At 42.5% G+C, this 24,861-nt stretch overlaps 1 protein-coding gene across 1 annotated transcript in view; it reads right to left on the bottom strand.

Moving 5' to 3' along the window:
• VRK3 (VRK serine/threonine kinase 3) overlaps window positions 1-24,861 on the bottom strand; it is a 1,531,785-nt gene that overhangs the window by 7,949 nt on the left and 1,498,975 nt on the right. Inside the window, exon 12 of the mRNA XM_044058788.1 lies at window positions 16,864-17,012. Coding sequence (XP_043914723.1) covers window positions 16,876-17,012 — 137 coding nt within the window. The 3' untranslated portion in view covers window positions 16,864-16,875. The remainder of the gene's footprint in view (window positions 1-16,863; window positions 17,013-24,861) is intronic.

The following is a 24,861-nucleotide window of genomic DNA, read 5'->3' on the forward strand; positions in this document are numbered from 1 at the left end:
CTTGTGGCATGCTGGTTTTCTTTCCTCAAATATCTACTTTTTCAACACTGGATGACTATACTTTGCTCATCATAGGGGTCATTGCTGCCAAATTATCCACAAATTATGGTAAAAGAGCTAAATCAATACTTGTCCTAGTATCAGCCCTATGAAGGGGAGCTAGAAGAAACTAAAAGTCTACCCTGTTCCACCAAAATGGATCTATCTAACTTAAAGTACTTGGAAATGGTGTAGATGGAGGCCAAGGTAACTACCTCAGATATGCCTTGGCAGAAATCTTGCAAAAAGGCAGAAAAAGTAGCTTCCACTCTAGTAGTATTTGCCTTTGCTTTATGAATAAGGAATCAGTCATGCTAGTTGCAACAAAAAAAAAAAAAAAAAAAAAAAAAAAAAAAAAAAAAAAAAAAAACTTATGTACTCATCATAACATTCCATCTGAGTAGTTGTACTTCATTTGTCTTCAACCTGCGGGTCTATGGATGCCAATCGGATCCGACAAGACTGCATAGATAACATCTGATCCAAGCTCCTCCCCTTACCCACAATGCCCCATGTCTCCTTCCTCCCTTCAGATAGAATTTGCTGCTCAGCAAAAAACACACACCTGAACCAACAAGACCTTGAAACTACTGACAGTCCAAAGATTCCTAAACCAAGCATAATAGGGACCCTCGTGGAATGTATGTCTCCCATATACATGGTCAGGACAATAGTGACACGGTCAGAGGAAGGAGGGGGGGTGGCTGAAGACCAATGAAGTACAACTACTCAGACGGAACGTTATGGTGAGAACATAACTTCTTTATCTGAAGTTGTTGACTTCATTTGGTCTTCAACCTGTTGGACAAAGTCCCCAGCTACCAACACCTGGGAGGCCATCATGGAAGGATATTCCGGAGCACTGTGGAGCCAAAGGATGCCCTGTTCCTGGATACAATGTCCAATTTGTAACATGAGATGAAGGTATGAGATGAGGACCAAGTAGCTGCAGAATAAATTTCATCCAACGACACCCTGGACCAAAAAGCCACTGAAGTGGCCATAGACCTGGTGGAATGTGCTTTTACCTGACCCTGAGGGGAAATTCCTTTGATAGAATATGCTCGAATAATGCGTTGGGAAATCCAACGAGTAATCGTCACTTTAGAAACTGGCTTCCCTAAGAAGGGTTTTAAGTAAGAAAGCTACAGATTTACGAAAGGATTTTGTCCTGTGTAAGTAGAATCGCAATTGCCTATATACATCAGCAGATGTAATTTATATTCTCCCTTGTCCTGGAAATTAGGAAAAAAGACAGGAAGATTGATAGTCTGATTAATATTGGTTTCTGATGCCACCTTGGGAAGGAAGGACGGATTAGTGTGCAGGGAAACCCTATCCTTATGAAAAATCATGTAAGGAACTTTAATGGATAATGCTTGAAATTCCGACACCCTCCTGGCAGATGTAATAGCTAGCAAAAAGGTAGTCTTCCAAGACATATACTGCAAATCTACCAAAGCTGCGGGCTCAATGGGAGGGGAGACTAGAGCCTGAAGTACAAAAGTGAGGTCCCATGGAGGTGTAGGATCCTTCACCAGGGGTCTTAAAAAAAGGTACCTTTAAGGAAGGTCTTGCAAAGTCTGCAAGAGGGTAATGAAGACATTTTCCCCCACGTGAAAATTAGAAATTACAGCCAGCTGGACTTTGACAGTGGAGGAACAAGCACCGTGCCAAAAGATCCCCACCAAAAACTCTAATACTGAGGACACAGGAGCCATCAAGGGATCCAAATCCCGATAAGAGGCCCATTTCCATTTTCTAAGATATAATCTTCTGGTGGAAGATTTGTGAGCCACCACCAAAATGGTTTTAACAGGAGAGGATAAACTGGGAGTCCTAATAATCAAGAGAACTGGAGCAGCCAAGCGGGTGAGTTTCAGACTGTCCAGGTCTGGGTGAGGAATCCCAGAGGGATGCAAAATGATATCCGGAACCAGATTCAAGATCCATGGTGGAACTACTAGGAGATACCAAAGGGAGGGAAACCAGACCTGGCAAGGCCAGAATGGGGCAATGAGGATCACTGTGTTTTCCCAGCCTGCAAGATTTCTGAAGAAACTTCGGAATGAGGGGTAACGGGGGGTAGGCATAAAGAACACCGGGAGGCCAAGCATGAACTAGTGTATCTCTGGGGGTGTCTCTGGGGGCTTCCCCCTGAGGGGGGTTCAGAGCAAAGAACCCATTGCATTTTGTGTTGGAAGGAGATGTGAAGAAATCGAAGCAAGGTCAACCCCCACCTGAGGAAGATCTGCTCCGCTACAGAAGGATTCAGAGACCACTCGTAAGGAATCAGGATAGTTCTGCTGAGCCTGTCCGCTAGAATGTTGGACCATCCTCGGATGTGCATTGCCACCAGAAAATGGCCGGTGGAGATCAACCATTCCCACACTCTCGTGGCTTTGCGACAAAGGAGATAAGATCTGGCTCCTCCTTGTTTGTTAATATACCAGACTAACGACATGTTGTTTGTCTGAATCGCAATAGTCCCTAGAGGAAGATGGGCATGAAGGGCTTGCAACGCCCAAAGAACAGCCCTCATCTCCAAGACGTTGTCATCCTGGTTTTGGGAAAGGAAGGAAAAAAAAAGAGGCATCCTCTGACAAGGTCTGGGGAAAGAACCCACCACCGAAGACAGTCCCTGCAAACCTGGGAGATACGGACTGGATGGGATAGTGGTAGATCTAACAGAGACCACCGGACTGCTAGCGTCCACTGAAGAATTTGCATATGTAATTGTGCAAGGGGTAGTAGCTTGATCGTGGGCCCCATGGACCCCATCGCCCTCAGAATTGTCTCTGCTGTGGGAAACAGTCTGAAGAATATGCAAGACATGTACGCTTAGATTAAGTACCCCCTCTGGAGTGAGGTAAACTTTCATTTGGATAGTATCCAACCGAGCCCCAATGAATTCTAGGGTCTGAACAGGGGCCAGTGACGACTTGCGGAGATTGATGGTGATGCCCAGTCTGTTCGCTAACAAGAGGAAATAATCCCTGGCACGGCAAAGCAGATGCTTCGTGTGGGCAGCAAAGAGCCAATAGTCCAGGTATGGGAAGACCCGAATGCCCTGAAGCCTCAGGTAAGCCACAACTGCCATCACTTTGGGGAACACCCTGGAGGCTGTGGTGAGACCAAAGGGGAGGGCTCTGAAATGATAATGATTGGCCCCCAACCAGAAGTGGAGAAACCTCCGAGAGCATCTGTCCACCTTGATATGATAGTACGTGTCCTGGAGGTCGATCGAGCACATCCAATCTCTACCTGCAGGTAGGGCAGGATGGACTGAAGAGTGACCATCCGGAATTTCGCCTTGGCTACTGACAGGTTCAAGGTGGATAGATCCAGATTGGGTCTTAAGTTCCTTGTTTTCTTTGGCACTAAAAAGAACCGGGAATAAATGTGTGATGCAGATTGGTCTGCGGGACAGGTTGGATGACTCATTTTCTTAGCAGCTTTTCTATCTTCAGAGCTGCTACCTCCCTTTGCGTGGGTGGAATGTCTGGGAAGTGATTTGGTGGGAGAGGTGGTTCAGTGAACGGGATACAATAACCTCTGGATATAATTTGCAGCACCCTATGATCTGTTGTTACGGACTCCCAATGCCGCTGGGTGTAGCGATAGATAACCCTCGACTGCCTCCAGAGCCGAACAGTCAGGCATTCCCTCAGGGCTACTGCGCGGGTCTGTCCGAAAATGGTTCTCAAGACCCAAAGTTTCTCGGCCGCCCTCTGCCTTTAGGACGGCATCTATCATAATCCACTTTGCCTCTGGGGGAAGAGGAGTCTCGAGTGTTCCAGAAAAATGCCTGAAACTTCCGCAACCACCATCTTTGTCCCTCGCTGAACGTCTTCTTGCCCTCCACTGACACGGACTCCAGAGCCAACTTAGCGATCTCCTTGATTAAGTCTCGCTGCAGTCAAATAACGTGTGCCATATACTTACTTCAGAGCCCTTATAGTAAAGGGCACTGAAGCGTACACCCACTTCCCTAGACGGTCCATAGTCCTTGACTCCCGGTTAGGAGGGTGGACCGTAGAGCTCTCCTGTGCAAGCTCTTTCTTCGTGGCGGCTGCCACCACCATAGCATCCACCAGGGACCCCTTATTCCAACAAGTCCCATCTGGTGGTGGACTAAAGACCTTACCGGGGTGCTTGGGGATGGGCTCCACGGTCTCCGGTTCCTTCCATGTCAGAGATGTTATCAGGTCCACAATCTGGTCCGTGGGACGGGACACCCAAGAAGTAGATGGGCCTGTGCTGAATGCCTCGAGGAGCACTGACATGTCAGAGGACTATTTTTGGGCAGACCCCCTCCTTGCAAAGGAGACATCCTCGGGGGTGATCGGGGGGAACCTTCCCCTTCCTCCAAGTCAGTGTCTTTGGTTAGGGACTCCAGGGAGGAGTCCAAGTGCCTCCTTTTGTACGTCCATTTGTGAGGAACCTCCTCAGTGGAACTTGGGGGCAACTCGCAAACCTCTTGCTGCTCCTGCAGGGGAGCTTCCTGAGGCAAACCATACACAGGCTGTCCCTGAGAAGGCAAGAAGGTCAGAGCCATACCCAGAACAGAGGGAGTTGGGATGGAGTCCGAGGACGAGATGGTCAAGGGCCTTGATGAACTCGAGAGAACCCTCTCCACCACATCAATGGCCGATGGAGAGCGGACATCCTGAGAAGTGACAATAGGAGCCGCCCCCCCTCGGACCCGATGGTGGAGTCAGTGCAGAGATTGCAGGAGCCGAGATGCTGAGGGGAAGTCTGCGCTCCAACAAACTCGGAGCCAAAAGCACCCCCTCGGATCTGACGCTGAGGCTACCATTGGTGCTGACCCCAAGAAACCTCGGATCCAACTGCTCTGAAACTGAAGGTCAGATTGGAGGAGGAGTTATTGGAGTGAAGAAGGTCTGTGAGCTCCCAGGTAAGGAGGGAGAGGGGGCAGGCAAGACTCCCATCTGGACTTGGTTGTGGATGAACTTCTCCATCATCCTGTCCATCTCTGCTTTGCTAAGGCTCCGGGTCGACCGGGAGGAGGAGGCCACTGACACTGTCTGGGAGTGCCGATGAGAAGTCTAAGCTGAGACCGGGATACCTCTGGCTCGGGGGAGAACCTGGGAGAGTGAAGTCTGGGAATTCTAGGCCTAGTCAGAGGCTTAGTTTTAGGAGGAGGCCCTGACGGAGCAGAGTGGTCTGGCGACCGCTTCCTAGGTCTGTCCTTTTTGTGGTGTCTTTCGCATTCCCCAGACCTCTTGGCAAGAGTTTGAGTCCCAGAGGCCTGGGAAGGAGAAGAGGCAGAAGTAGTAGCAGTAGTGGCCAAAGTCAGGGGTGCGGGGGCTGCCGTCCCCGAGGAGGGAAGCAATCCCTTGAGGATGAGCTTATCCCTCCTGTCCTTAAGGACCCACAGGTTAAATCCCACACAAATTGGACAGGGGGTAAGCAGATGAGCAGCACCCAGGCAAACTACACACAGAGTGTGGCCATTGGCTGGGGATAGTTTATGGCTACACTCCGTGCACTTTCTAAACCCTGGTTTAGGGGTACATACTCCTAACCAGAAAAACACAGACGAACACACTCATACATACAGAAAAGTCAGAAAGAAGAACTGGGCCAAAAAGGGAAACATTTTTTTAATCTGATGCCAAACGCAGGTAGGATAGAAAGATGAAAAATAGCACAGAAAGATAGAAAAAAAAGTGACCCAAAAACTACTCACTTACCAAACATTCGCTCGGAGCTCAGATCACAATGCTATCTGTTTCAGCGACAAACGAGATCTGAAGGGAGGAACGAGACATGGGGCATTATAGGTAAGGGGAGGAGCTTGAAGCTCAGATCAAATGCTAGTTATGCTGCTGTCTCGGATCCGATTAGGATCCATAGACCCACAGACTGAAGACCAAATTAAATCAACTACTTCAGCTCTTACGGCATTTAGTTATCCATTTTGATAGCTCTGCTTAGATACTGCTATTCCCAATTTCTCCTGTCTGAAAGAAATAAGCTTTCTCCATTCTCTGGTATTTGACAAATAACATTGCAACTGTTAGTGGACATCAGAGAAATGTAAGTCTTTCCTCTTTACTCAGTTTTTGGAAGAAGACTGGAAGTCGCACAGACTAATTCAGATATGTTAGATACAATGTATGAAAGACTGGTTTAATGTTTTTTTAGGGTCTATATTAAAAGACTGAAGACGCATTCTTTCGAATGCATCTTGGTTGAACTTAAAAGGCAAGAAAACGGAAAATATCGAAGCGGCTGTTGCGAATTCTTTCCCTGGGAAAGAATTCGCTTGGCCGCTTCGGTACTTTGCTATTTTCAGATCTGTAGTACTGTCTTGGGAGTTGGTGTATTTAAGTAGGGGGGTTGTGGGGGGAACAGCGATTTTTTTCCACAATGTAATGTTTGGAATTCATTTTTATTTTTTTTGTTAGAACAGTGATTTTTTTTCCCTTGGAAAAAAATCACTGTTCTGACACTTCAACATTGTAAGCTTTCGCTTACATAGGGTCGATCAATCACCATTCGCTTTTTTTAAGCGTTCGTGATTTAATATAGACCCTTTTTTTATTACAACACTGTTGCAACAGCCGTAACTATATGGCAAGCATCCTACCAATAACACTAGATATCAGGCCAGCCTACAAAGCTTCAGGCTCCTTCTTCATGCACCACACATCTGCCCTTAACACTACGGTACACTGTAGTATGAAACAGTCATAGAGGCATACAAAACCCTACAATTTTCTTGCCATTTGTACACTTTTGCAGCCTTTTGCCAGCTTAGTAGTGTTTAGTACTGGTGATCAGCTTCAGCCACAATATTAGGCAAGCAAGGGCTCTCAAATCCCGGTCAGCAAAAGCAAATGATTCTTTGGTAGGAAAATTCCTTACACGGATAACATACCAATTGTGTTTTCTCCTAGGTGAGGAACATGATGAAAGCAGATTAAACAAATCAGTTCAGCAAAGCAAGTTATGTATGGTCATGGTTTAGTCCATCTTCCCATTATCGGGAAAGGACGACTGGATGTGCTCTACAAACTTTCAGGATGCGTACTACCAAATAAAGATGGACAGGTGATCCAGAAGTCACTTGCATTTCCAGTTGGGAGCCAGTCACTACCAGTTCAGAGTGTATTTGGCCTCGCTACAGCCCCCAGAGTGTTTGGCAGTGGTGGAAACTCATTTGAGACAGCAAGGATTCTGGGTGTTTCCATATCTAGACAACTGGCTCATCACTGCCCCGACCAGGCATCTACTTCTATGAGCAAAAGACATGGTTCTTCAAACTTGCTATTTATGAAGTAGTGCAGTAAATTACGAAAAGTGAAATCTGGACCACTCTTAAGAACTGGACTTCACAGGAGTGAACATAAACACAATCAAGATAATAGCACACCTCCTGTCATCAAGAGTGGTGACTAAGACATCAAGTCAGAAAGTACACAATTCAAGGCTTTCTGCTGGAAAATCCTTCAGGCATTAGGTTCTATGGCAGCAGCAATAATACTGCTTCCACTAGCAAAACTCCACATGAGAATATTACAGTGGCTTTTGCTTTTGAGCTGGCTCTGCAGCATTCTCTGACTCTTCATCCAAGCAAAACACAGTGGCAGACAGACTAAACTGATCCTGCACAGACCCTCAAGAATGGAAGATCCATGGAGAGGTCTTCCAGGACTTGATCCAGATCTGTTCGCCTCCTTTCAAAACAGACAACTGAAAAACTTCTGTTCAAGACAATCATTACAGCCATGCTCAGTAGACAAAATGCTCTACATTCCCATGGTCAGGAATGTTCCTGTATGCATTTCCACCTTTTCCAATGATTCCCAAGGTACTTAAGATTCAGAAAGAATTACCAAAGATCATTGTGGTAACCCCTTTTGGCTCAGGCAAAGTTGATTATCCCTTTTAATGGAACTTGCCAAGAGTAATTAACACAAGTATCCTAACCGACTGGATCTGCTTACAAAGCATCAGGGGCAAATGGTACACCCTAACTTAAAGCAACAGCCTGGATGATTCTATTTTGACACACTTTAGGCACTTGTTACATGAGGGTGTGCAGCAGCTATTTAAGGAAGAAAAAAATTCTGCAAGTAGAGAATGTTATGTTTACAAGTAGAGAGTTTTTTTTAGGTGGTGCCTTGCCAATAACAGAGGTCCCAAAAGGGGTTTGACCCCTCTGGTTTAGAAATATTTGTGTGAGCTACTTATTGATGGTTTGCCATATGCTACTGTCAAAGTGCATCTGGATTCTCCTCATACCTCTTTTTGAAGTCAGTTTATGAAATTACACTACTTTTTCAGTAGCAAGATTGTCTGAGAAAGGAACTGAAGTGAATAAAGAATGGAGACCAGAAAACATGCTCTGATATTCACCATCAGTCTTAATCTCTCCAAAGTCAAGTCAACAACAGTTACAGTACGCTACTTCCTCAATGTTTCTGACCTGTACCTGTGGCAAGTCTTCTTACCTTTTGGCACTTCAGACACATACAATGATGACAAGAAGAGAACAGAAGTAAACACCTCTGTCTGTTGGTGGAAGCCTGTTGGCCAGCAGTGATAAGGCAGCCAGACCAAGCAGTAGCAATCTGGCATTTGCTGGTTCAGATAAAAATTAAATGATCCTGGTCAAATGGACAATGAACTACACCAAGGTCCAAGGATAGTCTTCTACTCTTCAACCAAAAAAAGTGAAGTAACGTCAAAGATAATGGATCATATTTGTCCTGCCCACCTGACCTGACCGATGGGTACTCAGCCTACTGTCAGATTCAATCTGGCCCTGCTATGGTTCCAAGCCTCTATCCCCTTTCTCTCTCACAATACCCCTAAGTACCAACTCTCGTCAGATCTTGACTGTAGCTTTCAGCAAACAGATTTTTGGACTTCTCTAAGTGCTTTTTTATTTTACCAAATTCTGTTGTCTGTGCCTGTGCCCTTTTGATATTGTTATAGTTCATTTAGGATTCTCCTCTATTCCAAAGACAAAGTTATTTTAGCTTCAAAGACACTGAGACTATAACAGATCCCTTCTGTTTCTGCAGCTTGACAGCCTTAATTCCAGAGAAGTCCCAGAGGCCTGCTGCAAGTAGGCATACATCGTAAAAGGAATCGCTGTGCTTTCTGTCCAGGCCTCCATCCACTTCCTCCATCCAGTCTGTTAGGTCCTGCAAATGTATCAGCCATGTGGACTGGGAACACATGATGAGAATCTTCTTGAACATGCATATTTAAATGGTTGTCATCCCATCCCCCTCTGTATCTAGGGTGAATCGGGCTGGATCCTCATGTCCCTTACTAACTCCTTCCCTAGTCTATGTTTCAACAGAGCCAAGACATCACCCATAGCCTGTGCATCTAGACCAGATTGGTACCCTTACCTCATCATCAGACCTCACTCATCCCATTCAGTCAACGTCGAGGCATATGACATCAACTGAGTCTAGGGATCAAATGCTCAATGCTGAGTCTTTTGCAACAACATGCTTGGTGCCGTTTTCAGTGTTGATGACATCTGCCTTCTACACATCATCACTGATCTCCTCCTTGAAGGTCTCTGGGTCACTGATATCAGTGATTCCTTCCTTAGTGCTGGGTACATTCACTTCAGTGTGGATGGATGCTATGCTAGGTTGGACTTCTCCTGTATCTGCAGATTTGGGGTTTGCATTTGGGGCTATGGAAAGAATGATTACTTTTCTCCTGAGGGCATTTGCACAGCCTCCAGCACTGCATTCTCCAGCCACAGACACCCTGCAATTTGTTCCTCAGTTCGGTCATCAATCCTTCCCATGGTCATACCAGAGTAGATAACCTCAGATAACCTGCACAGCTTCAGTCTGCTTCCTATGAGGAGTTGGATCCCCCCTGCAATATTCCTAGAAAGAGGACATGTAAGAGGAGGCACATAGACTCCCCTCCCCTACAAAGTCTCTCATGTCTGGCACCAACTTAAATGATACTGAAGGTTCTCCCACCCCCTTCAGAAGACACCATATTTGATGAAATCCAAGAATTCAAGAGACAGAGGGGTCTTGACCTATAGATGTACCCCTTCAGTATAAAACTGTGTTATATCAGGCACATCTTCAGCACTCTCTACCTCTTGGGTTGTACCGCCTGCTGAGTGTCTGATAGATTTGACTGGCAAGAGGGCATGTTAAGAGCCTGATTCCTCAGAAGCTATTCCAAAAAAGTCTGATAAGATACCCGTGCCCCTAAAGATTGGTAGCACTGGTCCAAGGGACCCCCGGTGGATTCCTTGATTGTAGCAGCAGCTACTACACAAGAGCTCTCTGACACTTTCCATCTGCCCAACGAGGATTCCAATGTGATGCAAATAATGGGGAAGTGTATAAGCTTTTTGGGGACCTTTAACCATGACAATGTTGACTGTTGCCGCACTCATGAACTATTTCCAGACAGATTTAGTGGAACAAGCTTTAGACTCTTTAAGAAAGCCACCCATGCTAGAGTCTAGGAAACAACTGCAGACCACAAAGCGGATGATGCTGAATGTCACCAACTTCTTCATGTGGCTCCTATATAATGCTGCTGATGGAGCAGGCAGGGTGGCAGGTACATGTACTACAATGAGATGCCTTGCCTGGCTCTGTCTTTGTGACTTTGCAGTCAGTTTTAAAGTGTCCTTCACAAATGTCCCATATGATGGCACTTTCTTATTTAGTCCTTCTGTGAAGAGAAGCTGCAGAGGTGTAAGCATTAAGGCAACACTCAATCTGCTATCAGATTCAGGTTTGAGCCCCCTCCAAAGATCCTATAACAAGAATCCTTATGGTACAGGAAACCCCAGTGGCAACCTTCTGACTTTGCCTCAGAAAAGGGTGTCCATAGCAGAGGCAGCCCCTTCAACAAAGGCCGACCCATGGTCGTGTAGGTCTGCAAACTCAAGGATTCCAAGGGCCCTTTTTGGGGAAAATGTATCAATGCCACTGAAGGGTTGCCTAGCTGTTCCCCTCATGGGGCGGTTGGGAGCTCCACTCTCAAGTGGTGACCATCATGTAAGATTCTTGTGAGAGAGTACACAGACTGTTGCACCCTTTTTCCATACACCGTCTCCCCCAAGTCCAGTCTCTTCTAGATGTTCAACCCCACCAACAAGAATTGGACAAAAGAGAAAAACATCCTCTCTCATAAAAATGAGCCATTCCAGAGGTCCCACTACGATAAAAGGGGGTCAAGACTCTATTCAAGATTCTTTTTAGTTCCAAAGAAGAACAAGGACCTCAGCAGCCCAAACCTTCACATCAAAAAGATCTCTTTCACAATGGTCAAATGCAGTCAATTTCACCTAGCCTAAAAGCAAACAGATGGAGCTGGATGTGTTCGAAAGATCATCAGAGTGTTACATCCACATCAAGATAGCAGAAGCCATCCAAGATATTTCTATGCTTCTGGTTAGGAGTCTCTCTCTGTAGCTGCAGCCCATCTAAGATTTAGGATCCATGGAGTTCCCATATTTGAATGATTGTCTCCTAGCTGCTACAACCAGGAAGTATCTAATCAAAGCCAGAGACTACTTGTTACAGCCTGCCTCTATTTAGGTATCCCTACAAACTAAGAAAAATCAAAGCTTCAACCAAGATATTTATCCAATGCTACATGGCTACAGAATGTACAGTTAAGTCTTCCTTCATACCAGATCCAGACACTCAAAGCTTTTGTTTCCTAGACTCTTCTGAACAACTCAGTAGCCTTGGTATTCTGGGTACAGAGGTTGTTAGCCTCAACTATAGTTATGGCTCTTCATACATGATTCTACATGTGCATTGTGCAGTGATTACTGAGGGTCTGGAGGTCTTAAGATTTCAGACCACCCTACAACCCTCTTAATCACAGGTTCATAAGTGTTCACTAGGCTAATGACCACAAGGGCCTTTTCAAGCCTAGCCATGCATCCCAAATCACTGACCAGTTCTGATACCCATGATAAGTATAAGCTTGGGCCTGGGAAATGAACCATGGCCTACAAAGCAATCCAAGACCCAAACCCAATGAACTTGCTGCATATCCATAAATCAAACAGGATGAGGGCTACCCATTCCAGGGACCTAAATGGCCTGTGACTTATAGGACATGCTGGAGGGGCAGATTTATCTCCCAGTGACTGCCACATCTTTGGAAAAGGCTACTAATTCATGTGAAACAGAACACCTCTATTACACTGTTCAAAAGGAACCTGGACAAGTGGATGGGGCACCATGAATTCTTACTGGGGATAGCGCCCACAACCCTCCTGGACATGAGCAGTCATCACTAAATGCAATCTTGGGTACTAACTAGCATTTCTATGGTATTACATTGGGATGAAATGGCAAGGGTTAAAATTACCTCCAGGTCAATAGCCTAGTAATCTCCTATGATCCTATTTACAGGTTACCTATGTTCATTACAGACACAGGTGCCAAACCAGGCATGAATTTCCAGTTTCCCATCTGTACTCAGCTGTGCAACACCCATACGAAATGGTGTTTCACCTCTCACAATCTCAGCAAGAAGACCATTTGTTCTTTCTCCTCCAATGGCAACAATAACTATGGATGCCTACTGTTGGGAGTGGCATTTCTAGATGAAGATGAAATTGGATAGAGACCAACCTTCATATAAACATCCTGGATATGAGGATGATCCCCTTGGCATTGATGGAATTACAGTACCATTTGCCTCTATGAATGATTTGCATTCAAAAAGACAATATGACTGCAGTGGGGTATACACACAAGTAAGGAGTGACCAAATATGACCCCTATACTGAGAGGCCATACAAATTTGGCAATGGGCAACTGCATTAAATCACTTTCTGGTCACAATGCACATTCTGGGGAAAGACAACTGTTTTGATGACAGACTTAGCACCATTATGCCTCATGAGTGGTCTCTCAATACAGTAGTAGCCCATTAAATATTTTATTGTTGGGGCCACCCTCAATTCAATCTCTCTGCATCCCCGATGAGCACCAAGTGCAGCAACTACTTTGCCCTGATCCCAATGAAGGAACAGTCCCCGAGACTCAAGTCGACAGTGGACTACTAGACTTCCCCAAGTCTTTCCCTCTTTATCTAATATCCAAGTTCTTACAGAAAGCAGCGACATGTAAAGCTATGGTAATCCTCACTGCTGCATGTTGGCCACTGTCAAAGCACCTATGGCTTCTATATGTCCATCCACATCTTCTGTGACACATGTATGATCAGTATCATCCAGGTTTGACTTGCTCCACAATAAAAATAAAACTAACGGCTATATTCAACTTCTATAGTCTGCCTCAGAGAGCAATTTGAACCAGCCGATACATTTACCTGTTTTATTCTCTAACCATGGAGAATATATTCTTCACATCACATACATCACACAGGCAGCTGAGATTCTATCTTCACAGGACAAAAGAATTCAAGAAACACAAGCAACTGTTCACCTCTTTCACTTCTAACAAACTGGGATAAAAAACATCTCAAGTAATCTCATCCAGATGGCTGTCAGATACATTTCATTTGCATATACCTTACTGAACAAATCTTTGCCAACCAAATCAAAAGCTCATTCTCTACTTCAATAGCTTTTTACAGCAGTTCTACTGTGGATAAATTTAAGCTGCAGTAACTTGATCTACACTGCACACCTTTTCCAAACACTTTAAGTTGGACATATTTGTCCAGATCCACAAATTCCTTTACAGCAACAATCCTAAAGGATATCTTGTCATGATGCCAACCAGGGTTACAAGTAACTGGGATTTTGACCCATTAGTCAGCTCGGACAGGATGAACAGGATATGGAAGTTATGTACTTATGTATACAACATCCATAGGTTCATAGCAGATTACTACGCTAAGAGCCCTTACAGGGCCTAGCCAGTTTTACCCAGACATTCCCCACCTTTCTCTCTCCAGAGGAAAAACAACAAGGGTCAGCAAGTGGGTTTTCAGTTTTACAGACTGCCTCTGTCCTTAAGGGACATGGGAGCCACTCCAGGAGTGAATATGCAATTCCCCATCCATTGGTCCACATTGGGTTGAAGATGGTTAGGAAAGGGCTCTGCATCATGTGAATAGGAAGCTTTTTCCCAGAGGAATGGCAATCTCTGGGACACATAGCTGTCTCTCCAGTATGATCAATTCATGCCAAAGACCAGGTTTAGATCCTTGGCACTGGTAACCCTCCTGTAGTTAGTTTTGCGAATATGCAACATTTTCATCAGGGCTGGTTCACAGACTGTCTTGTAGGTCAGGCATATATCACCCCTCAGTAATTAGTAGAAAACTTAATACAAGAATAGGGCTTTTAATGTCCACATACGACATGTTGGTTATACTCTGTATTTTCCTGGTGGGAAACCTCAGAGGATGCTCCATCTTTTGCAGGTGCTTGGCAAGGTACATGCCAAAGGGTGCACTGTATTCAGTTATTGGTCTGATGAGGGTTGTGTACAGTGGTATTATGACATCGTTAAATTTGGATGTCATGCCTTTAGTTATAAACTGAGCCAGATAGAAGGATTTCCTCACCACCGTGGACACATGGTGGTCAATGTTCAGATTACTATCAGAGTACCCAGATCGCTCGCCACTGAATCCACTCTTGGGGGGGGGGGGGCTGCTACTCCTTCCTGGGATACCAGCACCACTTTCAGCTTGATCATGGAACAAAGTACTGGTCCCTTGGCTGGACCTTCTTCCAACCACAAAAAAAAGATTGTCAAGCAACATTTACCACAAAAGCCTAGTAATTTGCCTCAGCAGCAGGTGGGTGGCTCTGCTATGATCAAAGCTGATTTCTCAAACCAGTAGCTTTTCTTCAGATCACTCTGGTAGCCACATCCTCTGCAGGCTGTTAAGTTCCCCTCTGGGGCAAGGGAGAGCCACTGTTGTCAGTCACTTAAGAACCAACAAGGAATGTGCTCCTTGCTTAGTCAGAATGTTATGCCCATCTCTGGGGAAGGTAATGTTAACAATACTTTCTTTTTTTCACAAGTTTCTGTCAAAAAGTGACAGAAAACTAAACATGCATCTTCTCCTGTGTCACTTTCTCTGCAGAGGAGTAATTTATTGGGCTTGGCTCAGGGTCTTGTGTGGGCTCTTGACCCTTCATGTAAGATAGATTCTGGTAAGAGAAAAATGGATTCCTCTTTCCCTGAAGAGGTTCAGAAATAGAATCTATAAGGGATTGTGAAGCAACCAATGTAGTTTTATCCTCAGGTTTCTGACCCAGATTCTGAGAAGTGTGTGTCATCTCATTATTCTCCCTGTGAGCATTCTCTTTCTCCGAGTCCACTTCCATCGCGAACCAATATTTTCAGTGGGAGAATATTGAGGTCTCTCAGTTCCCAAGAAAATATGATTTTTTACATTTCTGTAGGATATCATTATTATTTGGAGAGTCAATGACTGCCTCCAACTTGCAGTCAGCAGCAAACGTGGTCAGCCAAAGGCCATTTACATTTAACATCTGAGAAGTATAACCCAAACAGGAGGTGAGCCCAGCACTGAGCTCTGTGGTACTCCATTGGTGACTGGCCTCTTGCTGGATGTCGATTCCCCCATTCTAATAACGTGTCCTATCTGGTGATGCAGAAGATTATCTATAATACTCGAGTGGGGTATTGTTTCAAATGCCTTGGCCAGGTCAAGGTAGGCAGTATGCACGGACATCCATGGCCTTGGTGACCGAAGTCTATCAGACTGAGCAGGCATGACCTGTCCTTGATTAAGTCAATCTGGGGTCAGAGGTCTAGAGTCTGGAGCTTTACTATGTTGTTGTTAATCAATTCCATGATTATTCTTTCCACAGTCTTGCATATGAGACTAGTCAGACTTGCACGAGTCGGTAGTTTCCTGGGTCTGTTGATGGTCTCAACTTTCATCATTCTTTCCCCAAAGTGTATTTTCCTAAGGACATAGCAGACTGTCCTGAAGCTCTTTTGTCCATCTCTCCAATACTCCCCAAATGAGTCGGTGCCTTCTATTAGACAGCAAACTTGATATGAATAGAGTTTACACCCAGGAGGATAATGGGAGAAAAATATCTTAAAAGGATCTTGAGGTCTGGAGCAGTAGTAGGACCAGATGAGATGTGACAAACAGCTCTGTACTAGTCAGTTGTATCAGAGAGAGACTGAGATGAAAGGATCCAGCATTATGTTAGCTACATAACTTCTATTTTCAACTTGGATTCATCTCAGAAACCTTTTATGTTTGTGGAAGGAAAACATTTCTTCAGTTTCCCAGCCCCAAAGACATGATTATTGGAAATATCCACTACAGTCCTGACTTTATGGATCTCTTCAGTTTCTGATGCTCATCCATTATGATTCTCCTTTTCTGAAGTCTTACACAGACTGTCCCCTGATTTTGGGGACAGAATTACCAAGTAAACTTTGACTTTAAAACATGGCTTGAGGAAATCCAAGAAAAATATCAATAAATGAACATAATGTTGTAAACTGTAGAACTCAATCATAACACAGAGAACAGTAAGGTGGTGGTCATGTTGGGGGTAGGAAGAAGCATCAGGAAAAAATTTGTGGGAAAATTAGAAGACTGATGCCTGTGGTGAAAATCAGGATCTGTTTTCAAGAGACACCTCAAAATAAAATCCTTGTATAGAAGCTTTAAAACTGGTACAATACCGGCAGAAAACAGAAAAAAGTAGCTGATGCACTTACATTTACCCTGACAGAAGGGAGAAAAGTTTAAAATCCCAGAATGGAACAAAGTTAGAACATCTTTTGCAAGATGGGCATTTTGTCAGAAATATCAGGACAGAAAAAAATCAAAAAAGAACAAGGATACCTATTGAGCAAATTACAAGTCCACTGGGTCATCAACGGTGGTTTTCAACTTTTTCAGTGCATTCTGAAGTGTTGTCTTCAGCTGTTCATAATTTGGCTTTTCTTCATAGCGAAGTGATGCCACATGCTGAAAGTAAGTAATTAATGCATCTGCAAATTACAAAGCAAAAAAATGCAATGAATGTAAAGTCCAACATGTATATACTACATTTTTCAATAAACAAGAGTAATACTCACACGAGACTAGATGAATCAGTCATCTTCCTTACTTAAAACACTGTCATTTTCCTGTATGAGTATTTTTATTACAGTCCGTGATTATTTTTGAAAACTGCATGCTGCACTATAACTTTTTAGAAACATTTATAAACTGCAAAACGTTGCATACAGCGTACACACTTTTTGTACACACCTAAGTTTCTCAGATAATTTCTTGAATTTACTACATACAGCTTATATTTCTACTGCTTGACCTTGGTCTGAATGAACGAATGTTTTATTTTATTTATTTAATTAATTTTGTTTACAGCACTAACCAATTCTTACCATCAGTTGGCTCAGCTAAATAACAACAGTAAAGTGGCATTAAGGACTAAAGTATACATAACAGTATAATTTAGATGTAAAATAAAACACATTTATGAGAAGGTTTAAAAAGCGGTAGAATTAGAAAGTATACATATCATAACACAGGTATAACAGAGGAGTTAAATGTGGTCCAGCCAAAAAAATGGACATAGTACATACAAATACATTGGGAAATTTTAGCAATGAAAACCGCAGAAATTGTAGAATGCTAACAGCTGCATTAGATGAGCTAATTACAACAGAAGTTGATATCAGGTATATAGCAGTTAATGGATAGGATAGTTGAGGAAGAAGTTTCCATGTTTGAGAGGTTAGGAGATTAAGCAGCCAAGGTTTTCTAAGATTAATCTGCCACATTACTTTTTACTTGTGAAAAATTTACTTTTTCTGGAAAAAAAAAGTACTTTTAAGCTAGGGAAAAAAGCAATTTTTATTGTCTTCTGATTTTTATATACTTTTGTGATAAAAAGTTGTTAAAAGCTGTTTAAAACTACTTTTTCTGGGGAGAAACTGTGTTTATTTTACTTTTTGGGTCTGGGGAAGGTGTTTAAAGTGCTTTTTAAATGTAATCTGTGAAAGTTACTTTTTTTGCTACATTCATCTTTTGCAGACTATTGCTGCTACTAAGTTACTTTTTTGCTATTTTCCCCTTTTACAGACTGCTGCTGCTACTCCTTCCTGATATACCAGCACCACTTTCAGCTTGATCATGGAACAAAGTACTGGTCCCTTGGTTGGACCTTCTTCCAACCACAAAAAAAAGATTGTCAAGCAACATTTACCACAAAAGCCTAGTAATTTGCCTCAGCAGCAGGTGGGTGGCTCTGCTATGACCAAAGTTGATTTCTCAAACCAGTAGCTTTTCTTCAGATCACTCTGGTAGCCACATCCTCTGCAGGCTAAGTTCCCCTCTGGGGCAAGGGAGAGCCACTGTTGTCAGTCACTTAAGAACCAACAAGGAATGTGCACCTGCTTAGTCAGAATGTTATGCCCATCTCTGGGGAAGGTAATGTTAACAATACTTTCTTTTTTTCACAAGTTTCTGTCAAAAAGTGACAGAAAACTAAACATGTATCTTCTCCTGTGTCACTTTCTCTGCAGAGGAGTAATTTATTGGGCTTGGCTCAGGGTCTTGTGTGGGCTCTTGACCCTTCATGTAAGATAGATTCTGGTAAGAGAAAAATGGATTCCTCTTTCCCTGAAGAGATTCAGAAATAGAATCTATAAGGGATTGTGAAGCAACCAATGTAGTTTTCATCCTCAGGTTTCTGACCCATATTCTGAGAAGTGTGTGTCATCTCATTATTCTCCCTGTGAGCATTCTCTTTCTCCGAGTCCACTTCCATCGTGAACCAATATTTTCAGTGGGAGAATATTGAGGTCTCTCAGTTCCCAAGAAAATATGATTTTTTACAACTGGAATTTCCAGAACTTTCAAATGTCCCTCCAGTTCGGTCAACAAGCCTACTGTCCCTAAGAAGGCAGACAGACTGCACAAAGTTCTTTAGTCTTTTAAGTTTTTATACACCAATCCCAGACCTGAACCAGCACCTATATCTTTGGTAAATCCAGCTGCTGCAAAACATTTTGTTAATTCTAATTCTTTTCCTTCTGATAAGAATGGAAAAGCTTTTGAGACAAAAGTGTATGTTTCTGCAACTTGATTTTTAGAACATTAAACTGTCAAACTTGCATACTGAAGTTTATCCTGACGAACTGTGAAATATTACAGCATCAGATTCCTCTTGTGAGGAAAAATCTGCAGTGAATTAATTTAGTTTCTTCAATTTCTCAAGTCACTATTCATTGTTTAAAATGTGTTTGTAATTCTGTAGATACTATTTCTAGGGCTGCTGCCACTGGTACTGTTTTAAGAATGTTTACTTGGCTGCATTCTCAGAGCCTCCCAGATGATGTCAAAAATTAAATTTTAAATTCTCCCTTGGACAGACATTTATTTTTTGGACCTTCTGCTGCACAGGTTATCAAAAAGTGTGATAAAAGAGGAAAGACAATTCATGGAATCCTTCAGATTTTTAGGACTTCCTTCTTGAAGTTCTTCATGGAATTCTTTGCTCCGTGATCCAACTTTGGCAATCAATCAATCAATAAACAAACAGTCTCAGCATAATGCTGATAAGCAGACACTTAAAAAGCAATGGCAGTGAGGTTACAAAAGAAAGCAGGAACCTCCCAGAACAAAGGACAGTGAAATAAGTCCGAATAACTACACGAGGGACCTTGTAATCCCCTCCCCCATTACACACACCCGGTTAGTCCCTTGATCCTTCTATAAAGCCTTAAATCTCCATTTTTCTCTTTGGCAACAAACTGTTTAAGACAAATGGGTCCTGAATGTGATACATCTATAATAAAGATGGTAAAGGGAGGAAATTCCTCCTTTTCAGGGGCTCCTCCTCATCTGCCAGACCAAACTCATCTCTTTCCTGTCTTATATCATATGCTGTCTCAGGGGTAATAAAAGTTGTTCCTCCTTCTCAGTAAGGGGGAGGACATTACTCAAGTATATTTTACTATCAAAGAAAGAAAACGCTTGGAGACTAGTTCTTTCTTTCCAGAACCAGTTTGTGACAGTGCCCAAGTTAAAATGCTATCCCTTCACAACCTGCTATCCCCTCTTCCTCACTTGTGTTTTCTAGTAACCTTAGATTTAAAAGGTACTTACCATCACATTCCTATTCATCTAGATTTCAGGTGTTTAAGGTTTTGTTTGTCTAGATCACATTATCAGTTGTCTGCCTTACCTTTTGGGCTATCCACTGCTTCAAGAGTGTTTTTACAAAAGTATCTAGCTCTTGTGATATCCCAAGTTAGGCTACAGGGTATCCACATTTGTCCATATTTAGACAACTCTCTTATTTTTACAGGAGTCTTTTTCAAAGTGTCAGGAATCTCTCTTGGGTAAGAGATCTCCTACACAAGCTAGGATTCCAAATATATATATATATATATATATATATATATATATACATACATATATATATATATATATACACATAAATATATATAGTAGATCTATTCCAGGGTTTTTCTACTCTGCTGCCTCTGAGGGAATACGCATCAATGATTCTCATGATACTTCATGCAAGACTCAACATGAGAAAGATACAATGGTATTTAGTCCCTGTGATCCCAGCATCAACACCCACTGTCTTTTCAAATTCCAGTTCTGGGACTTTTTAAAAAGGGAAATCAGATGGTGGAGACATCAAATTTCACAGACTCCAGGTCTCCCCTCATGATCCAAAGCAGTCAGTCACAACAGTCACCTCACACTTTGCTTGGGCAGCAGTGTCAATATGCATAAAAATGTAGGGTCTTTAGGACAAAAAGACTAAAACAAAAACATAAAACAGATTCTAGCTGTTATAAATGCTCTCAACTCTCTGAATCTTCTGTGCTCTCCAGGACCCCTCAAATGTTTACAGACAATATCACAGTGATGTGGTGCACAAACAAGGGGAAACATATCTTATTTCCTATACAGACCAGCCATGCTAGCATGGGATATAGCTTTCCAGGACAATCACACTATATAGGAATCTTAACATTCAGTCACAGCACAACTGTGTGGCAGACAAGCTTAGCAGGACCAGGACAGACTCTCACAAATGGAAAATGAATCAATGAGTGTTTCAAGATTTGATCCATCTGTGGGAAATTACCCAGGCAGACGCTTTTGCCTCCTCTCTAAATGATCAACTGGCAAAATTATTTTTCAGGACACCATGCAATTAGGCCTGGGAGACGGATGCCTTTGCCTTTTCCTGGACAGGAATATTCCTGTATGCTCTTCCACCCTTTCTGCTGATATCTAAGGTACTTCTGAAGATTCAGAAGGAGCTCCCAAAGATGACTATGGTGACTCCCTTCTGGCCCAGGCAACAAAGGTTCTCCCTGCTTTCGGAACTGTCAGCAGGTGATTACCACAAGCTTCCTCAAAGACTGGATTTACTTGCATATGATCATGGTGTTTGAAACATCCTGACCCCAAGCAACTGCAACTGACTGCCTAGGCACTAGGGTCATAACACCTTTTAGGCACCTGTTTTTCTGAGGATGTGCCTCCTGCTACTAGAAAATCATATATTAGCAAAAGGAAAAGATTTTCTAGTTGGTGCCAACAAAAGAACCAGCACCCATGTAGGGCTAGTACTCGTCTGGTTTTACAATATGTTTGTGAGTTATTATCCTACTGTCTTACTCCTATATCAATGTTCATTTGTTGGCCATTTCAGCATATATGCCCATGGATCCCCTCATCCAATGCATGAAAATGTTTTTGAAAGAGGTTTTACATAAGAAGCCTTCCAGAAAACCAGTGGCTCCTCCCTGGGATCTTAAATTTGTGTTAGATAATCTAACACTTGCTTCATTTGAACTGTCTTAAGGGTGTCATAACATGGAAAACTGTTTTGCTGATTGCTCTGCCCTTTGCAAGAAGAGCATCTGAGTTGCAAGCTCTTATGGTGAGTCAACCTTATCTCATCATCCACACAGATCACATTTCCTTAAGGAATAATCCTTTTATGTCCAAAGCGGTATCAGACTTTACCTTTAGCCAATCTATCCATCTCCCTGTTTTCTTTCCAGAAATCAAAATGAGGGAGAAATAATACTTTATATCTTGGATGCTCACAGACAACTCCACTACTATCTGGACATAAAAAAAGAAGTTATGTATTTACCACAAGGTTCCATCTATGTTATCCATCTTCAGTTATCCTTAACTGATGGGTTCGGTTCAGAACATCGGAACCAACTCGCCCTTTACTACAGCTCATGATGACCAAAAACTCTCGAGCTGAAGACCTACCCACAATGCGTCTCTCAGTTACCTCAGCTCGAGTTTGCAGAAAAACAGAATGACAAACATAATGCCCTCATAGAGGCTATATATGGAACCTTTATAGATAAACAGTAAGAAGGTCTTCATATTGTCCATTCCAGGAAAACTACTGCAAGGGCAGGGGGAAGGAAGGAGGGAAGTCAAGGATAAATTAAGATTGACAACACAGACGGAATGTTATGGTAAGTATATAACTTCTTTCTCTGATGTTGTCAATCTTCATTTATTCTTAACTGCTTGGACAGAGTCTATAAAACAAACAAACTGAGCAATGTAAAAAAGAAATTTAATTATGACAAAGCTTTCAGGTCAAAAACTCTTCATCAGTGTTCACAATACCTCCTACTACAAGAATTTTATACAAATTCAAATAACTCACAGCCAGTCACAAGTAACAAGTAATTATCTTAAAGGCAACTTACAAAAAGTCACATATATATTTATAAAATAGATAAAATACTAAAAAATATTCCTAAACATTAAGAATATATATATATATATATATTTTTTTTTACTTTAATGTAAACAATTCTATGCTTTAATACAGGTTTAATAGATACCATCTGGTTTAAACCAGGTGCTTGGTCTGCACACAATATTAAAATCCATTTATATTCTGCCATTTCTAACCTGTTGTTAAGATCACCTCTTCTGATTTCCTTTATGACATGGTCTATAACCCTAAATGTAAAACAATGGGGTGGATCAGTTTCATTAACATGTTTAGCTAAAGCATTCAGTAAAACATTATGTTTAATGTTCGAGTTATGCTCTATGATTCTATCAAACTCCCCAGCTACCTTTGATCTTGGGAGGATTCAAGGAAGTATATTTATGACTGCCATTGCACCACTTGGGTCTCTTCACCTGGAGACCAAATTCAATTTGAAACAGATGGTGAAGGTGTGTGGAATAGCTCAAGTTGCTACTGCACATATATCATCCACAGAAGCTGAAGATTAAAACTATGGAAGTAGCCACAGCTTTTGTAGAAAGATCTTTTGAAAGTAAAAGAGAAATCAATTTTTTTCTATATTAGACAAATGAATTGCAATTTAGAGCCATCTGGCTAAGGTACAGTTGTATACAGATAAAAACATAATTGTCTGTGAACATCTAATAAATACCAACAGTATTTACTTTTATTTGAAAGGTTGGGAAAGAAGACTAGCAAATTGATTGTAAAATATAGACTGGTGTGTGACATCACCTTAGGAGTAAAGGAAGGGTTAATCCTTTGGGAGACTATCTCCCTGAAAAGAGGAATGGAGGTTTATAAAATAAGGCTTGTTATTTTGGAATTCCTGTGGCAAAAGCCAACGCCATTAAAAAAAAAAAAATTAAAAAAACTTACTCCAAGGACCAAGGTTTTGTAACTCCCATTTAGCAACAGGTTGGCAGGGTGGCCGTACAAACACCCGTAAGACCAAATCAGATTCGATGAGGTATGATCCTTATGAGGAAGTCTTAATAATAGAACCCCTCAAGAAAGAACCATGCTAGCTGGACTTACATTGCTGGAGTAGCGCTTGTGTTGAAAATGAAGGCTACAAGGTCTTGAATTTTTGTCAATCTGAAGTCCAAAAGATATTTCTTCCTCTTGCTAGTGTAGTGTTTATGTGTAGATGGCTCATGGGAAGCTAATAGAATGTGATGTACTGGGGACAAAAAATACGTCCGTCTGGCAATGACTGGAACTGGGGGATACAAACTGCTGGGTTGAGGTGCAGAATGTTCATTTGAGTCAAACTGTCTGGATGGGACAGAAGGTCTGGAGCTGGACCCAAAGTCCATGGTTTTCACATCAGATAATGCAAAGGAAAAAGGGGACCACCATATTCGTTGCGACCGGTAAGGAGTAATGATGATTACTTTGTCCCTCATCTCAATTGCTTTCTGTAGAACTTTGAAATTAAGGGGAAACATAAGAAAGCATATAGAAATCCCGGGGACCAAGTGCATAAAAGAGGATCACTTAGTGACTCCCCTGGGGGGGGGGGGGGTTGGGCAGAACAAGGTAGTTGCTGCACTTGTAGTTCAAATGTGAGGCAAGAAGCTGCAGGAAGGCTGGCCCTCTCGAAGAAATCATTTTCACCATGACTGGATAGACAGGCCACTAGTGAGACAGAAGATTAAACTGCTCAATTTGACTGCTATCATAAACTGGTTGGGAGAAATCGCCCATTTTGGTCCCTCCTGCTTGTTGATGTACCAAATCACTGACATATTATCTGATTGAATTACAATTGTTCCCAAAGGACCAACGCAACTGCTTTCATCGTTAGAAGGTTGATATGTAAACTGGCCTTCATAGAGAATGATGGAGTATACAGCCCAGATAATGCCTGCTCATCCCACTGAGAGGCATCCGTGGACACTATGATTTTGGCTGTGGAGAGGACAAAGGATCGGTCCTGAGGAATATCTTTTGAGTACAACCCCCAAACTAGATATTTTCTGCAAAGAGCAGAGGTCAGAACTGATCCAACACAAGCTGATGAGGTATTAACCATTGATATGCGAGTAGCAATTGAAGAATTT

This window comes from Protopterus annectens, chromosome 16.part0 (genome assembly GCF_019279795.1).
Source record: "Protopterus annectens isolate FY-2018-M chromosome 16.part0, PAN1.0, whole genome shotgun sequence".
Classification (NCBI taxonomy): Eukaryota; Metazoa; Chordata; order Ceratodontiformes; family Protopteridae; genus Protopterus; species Protopterus annectens.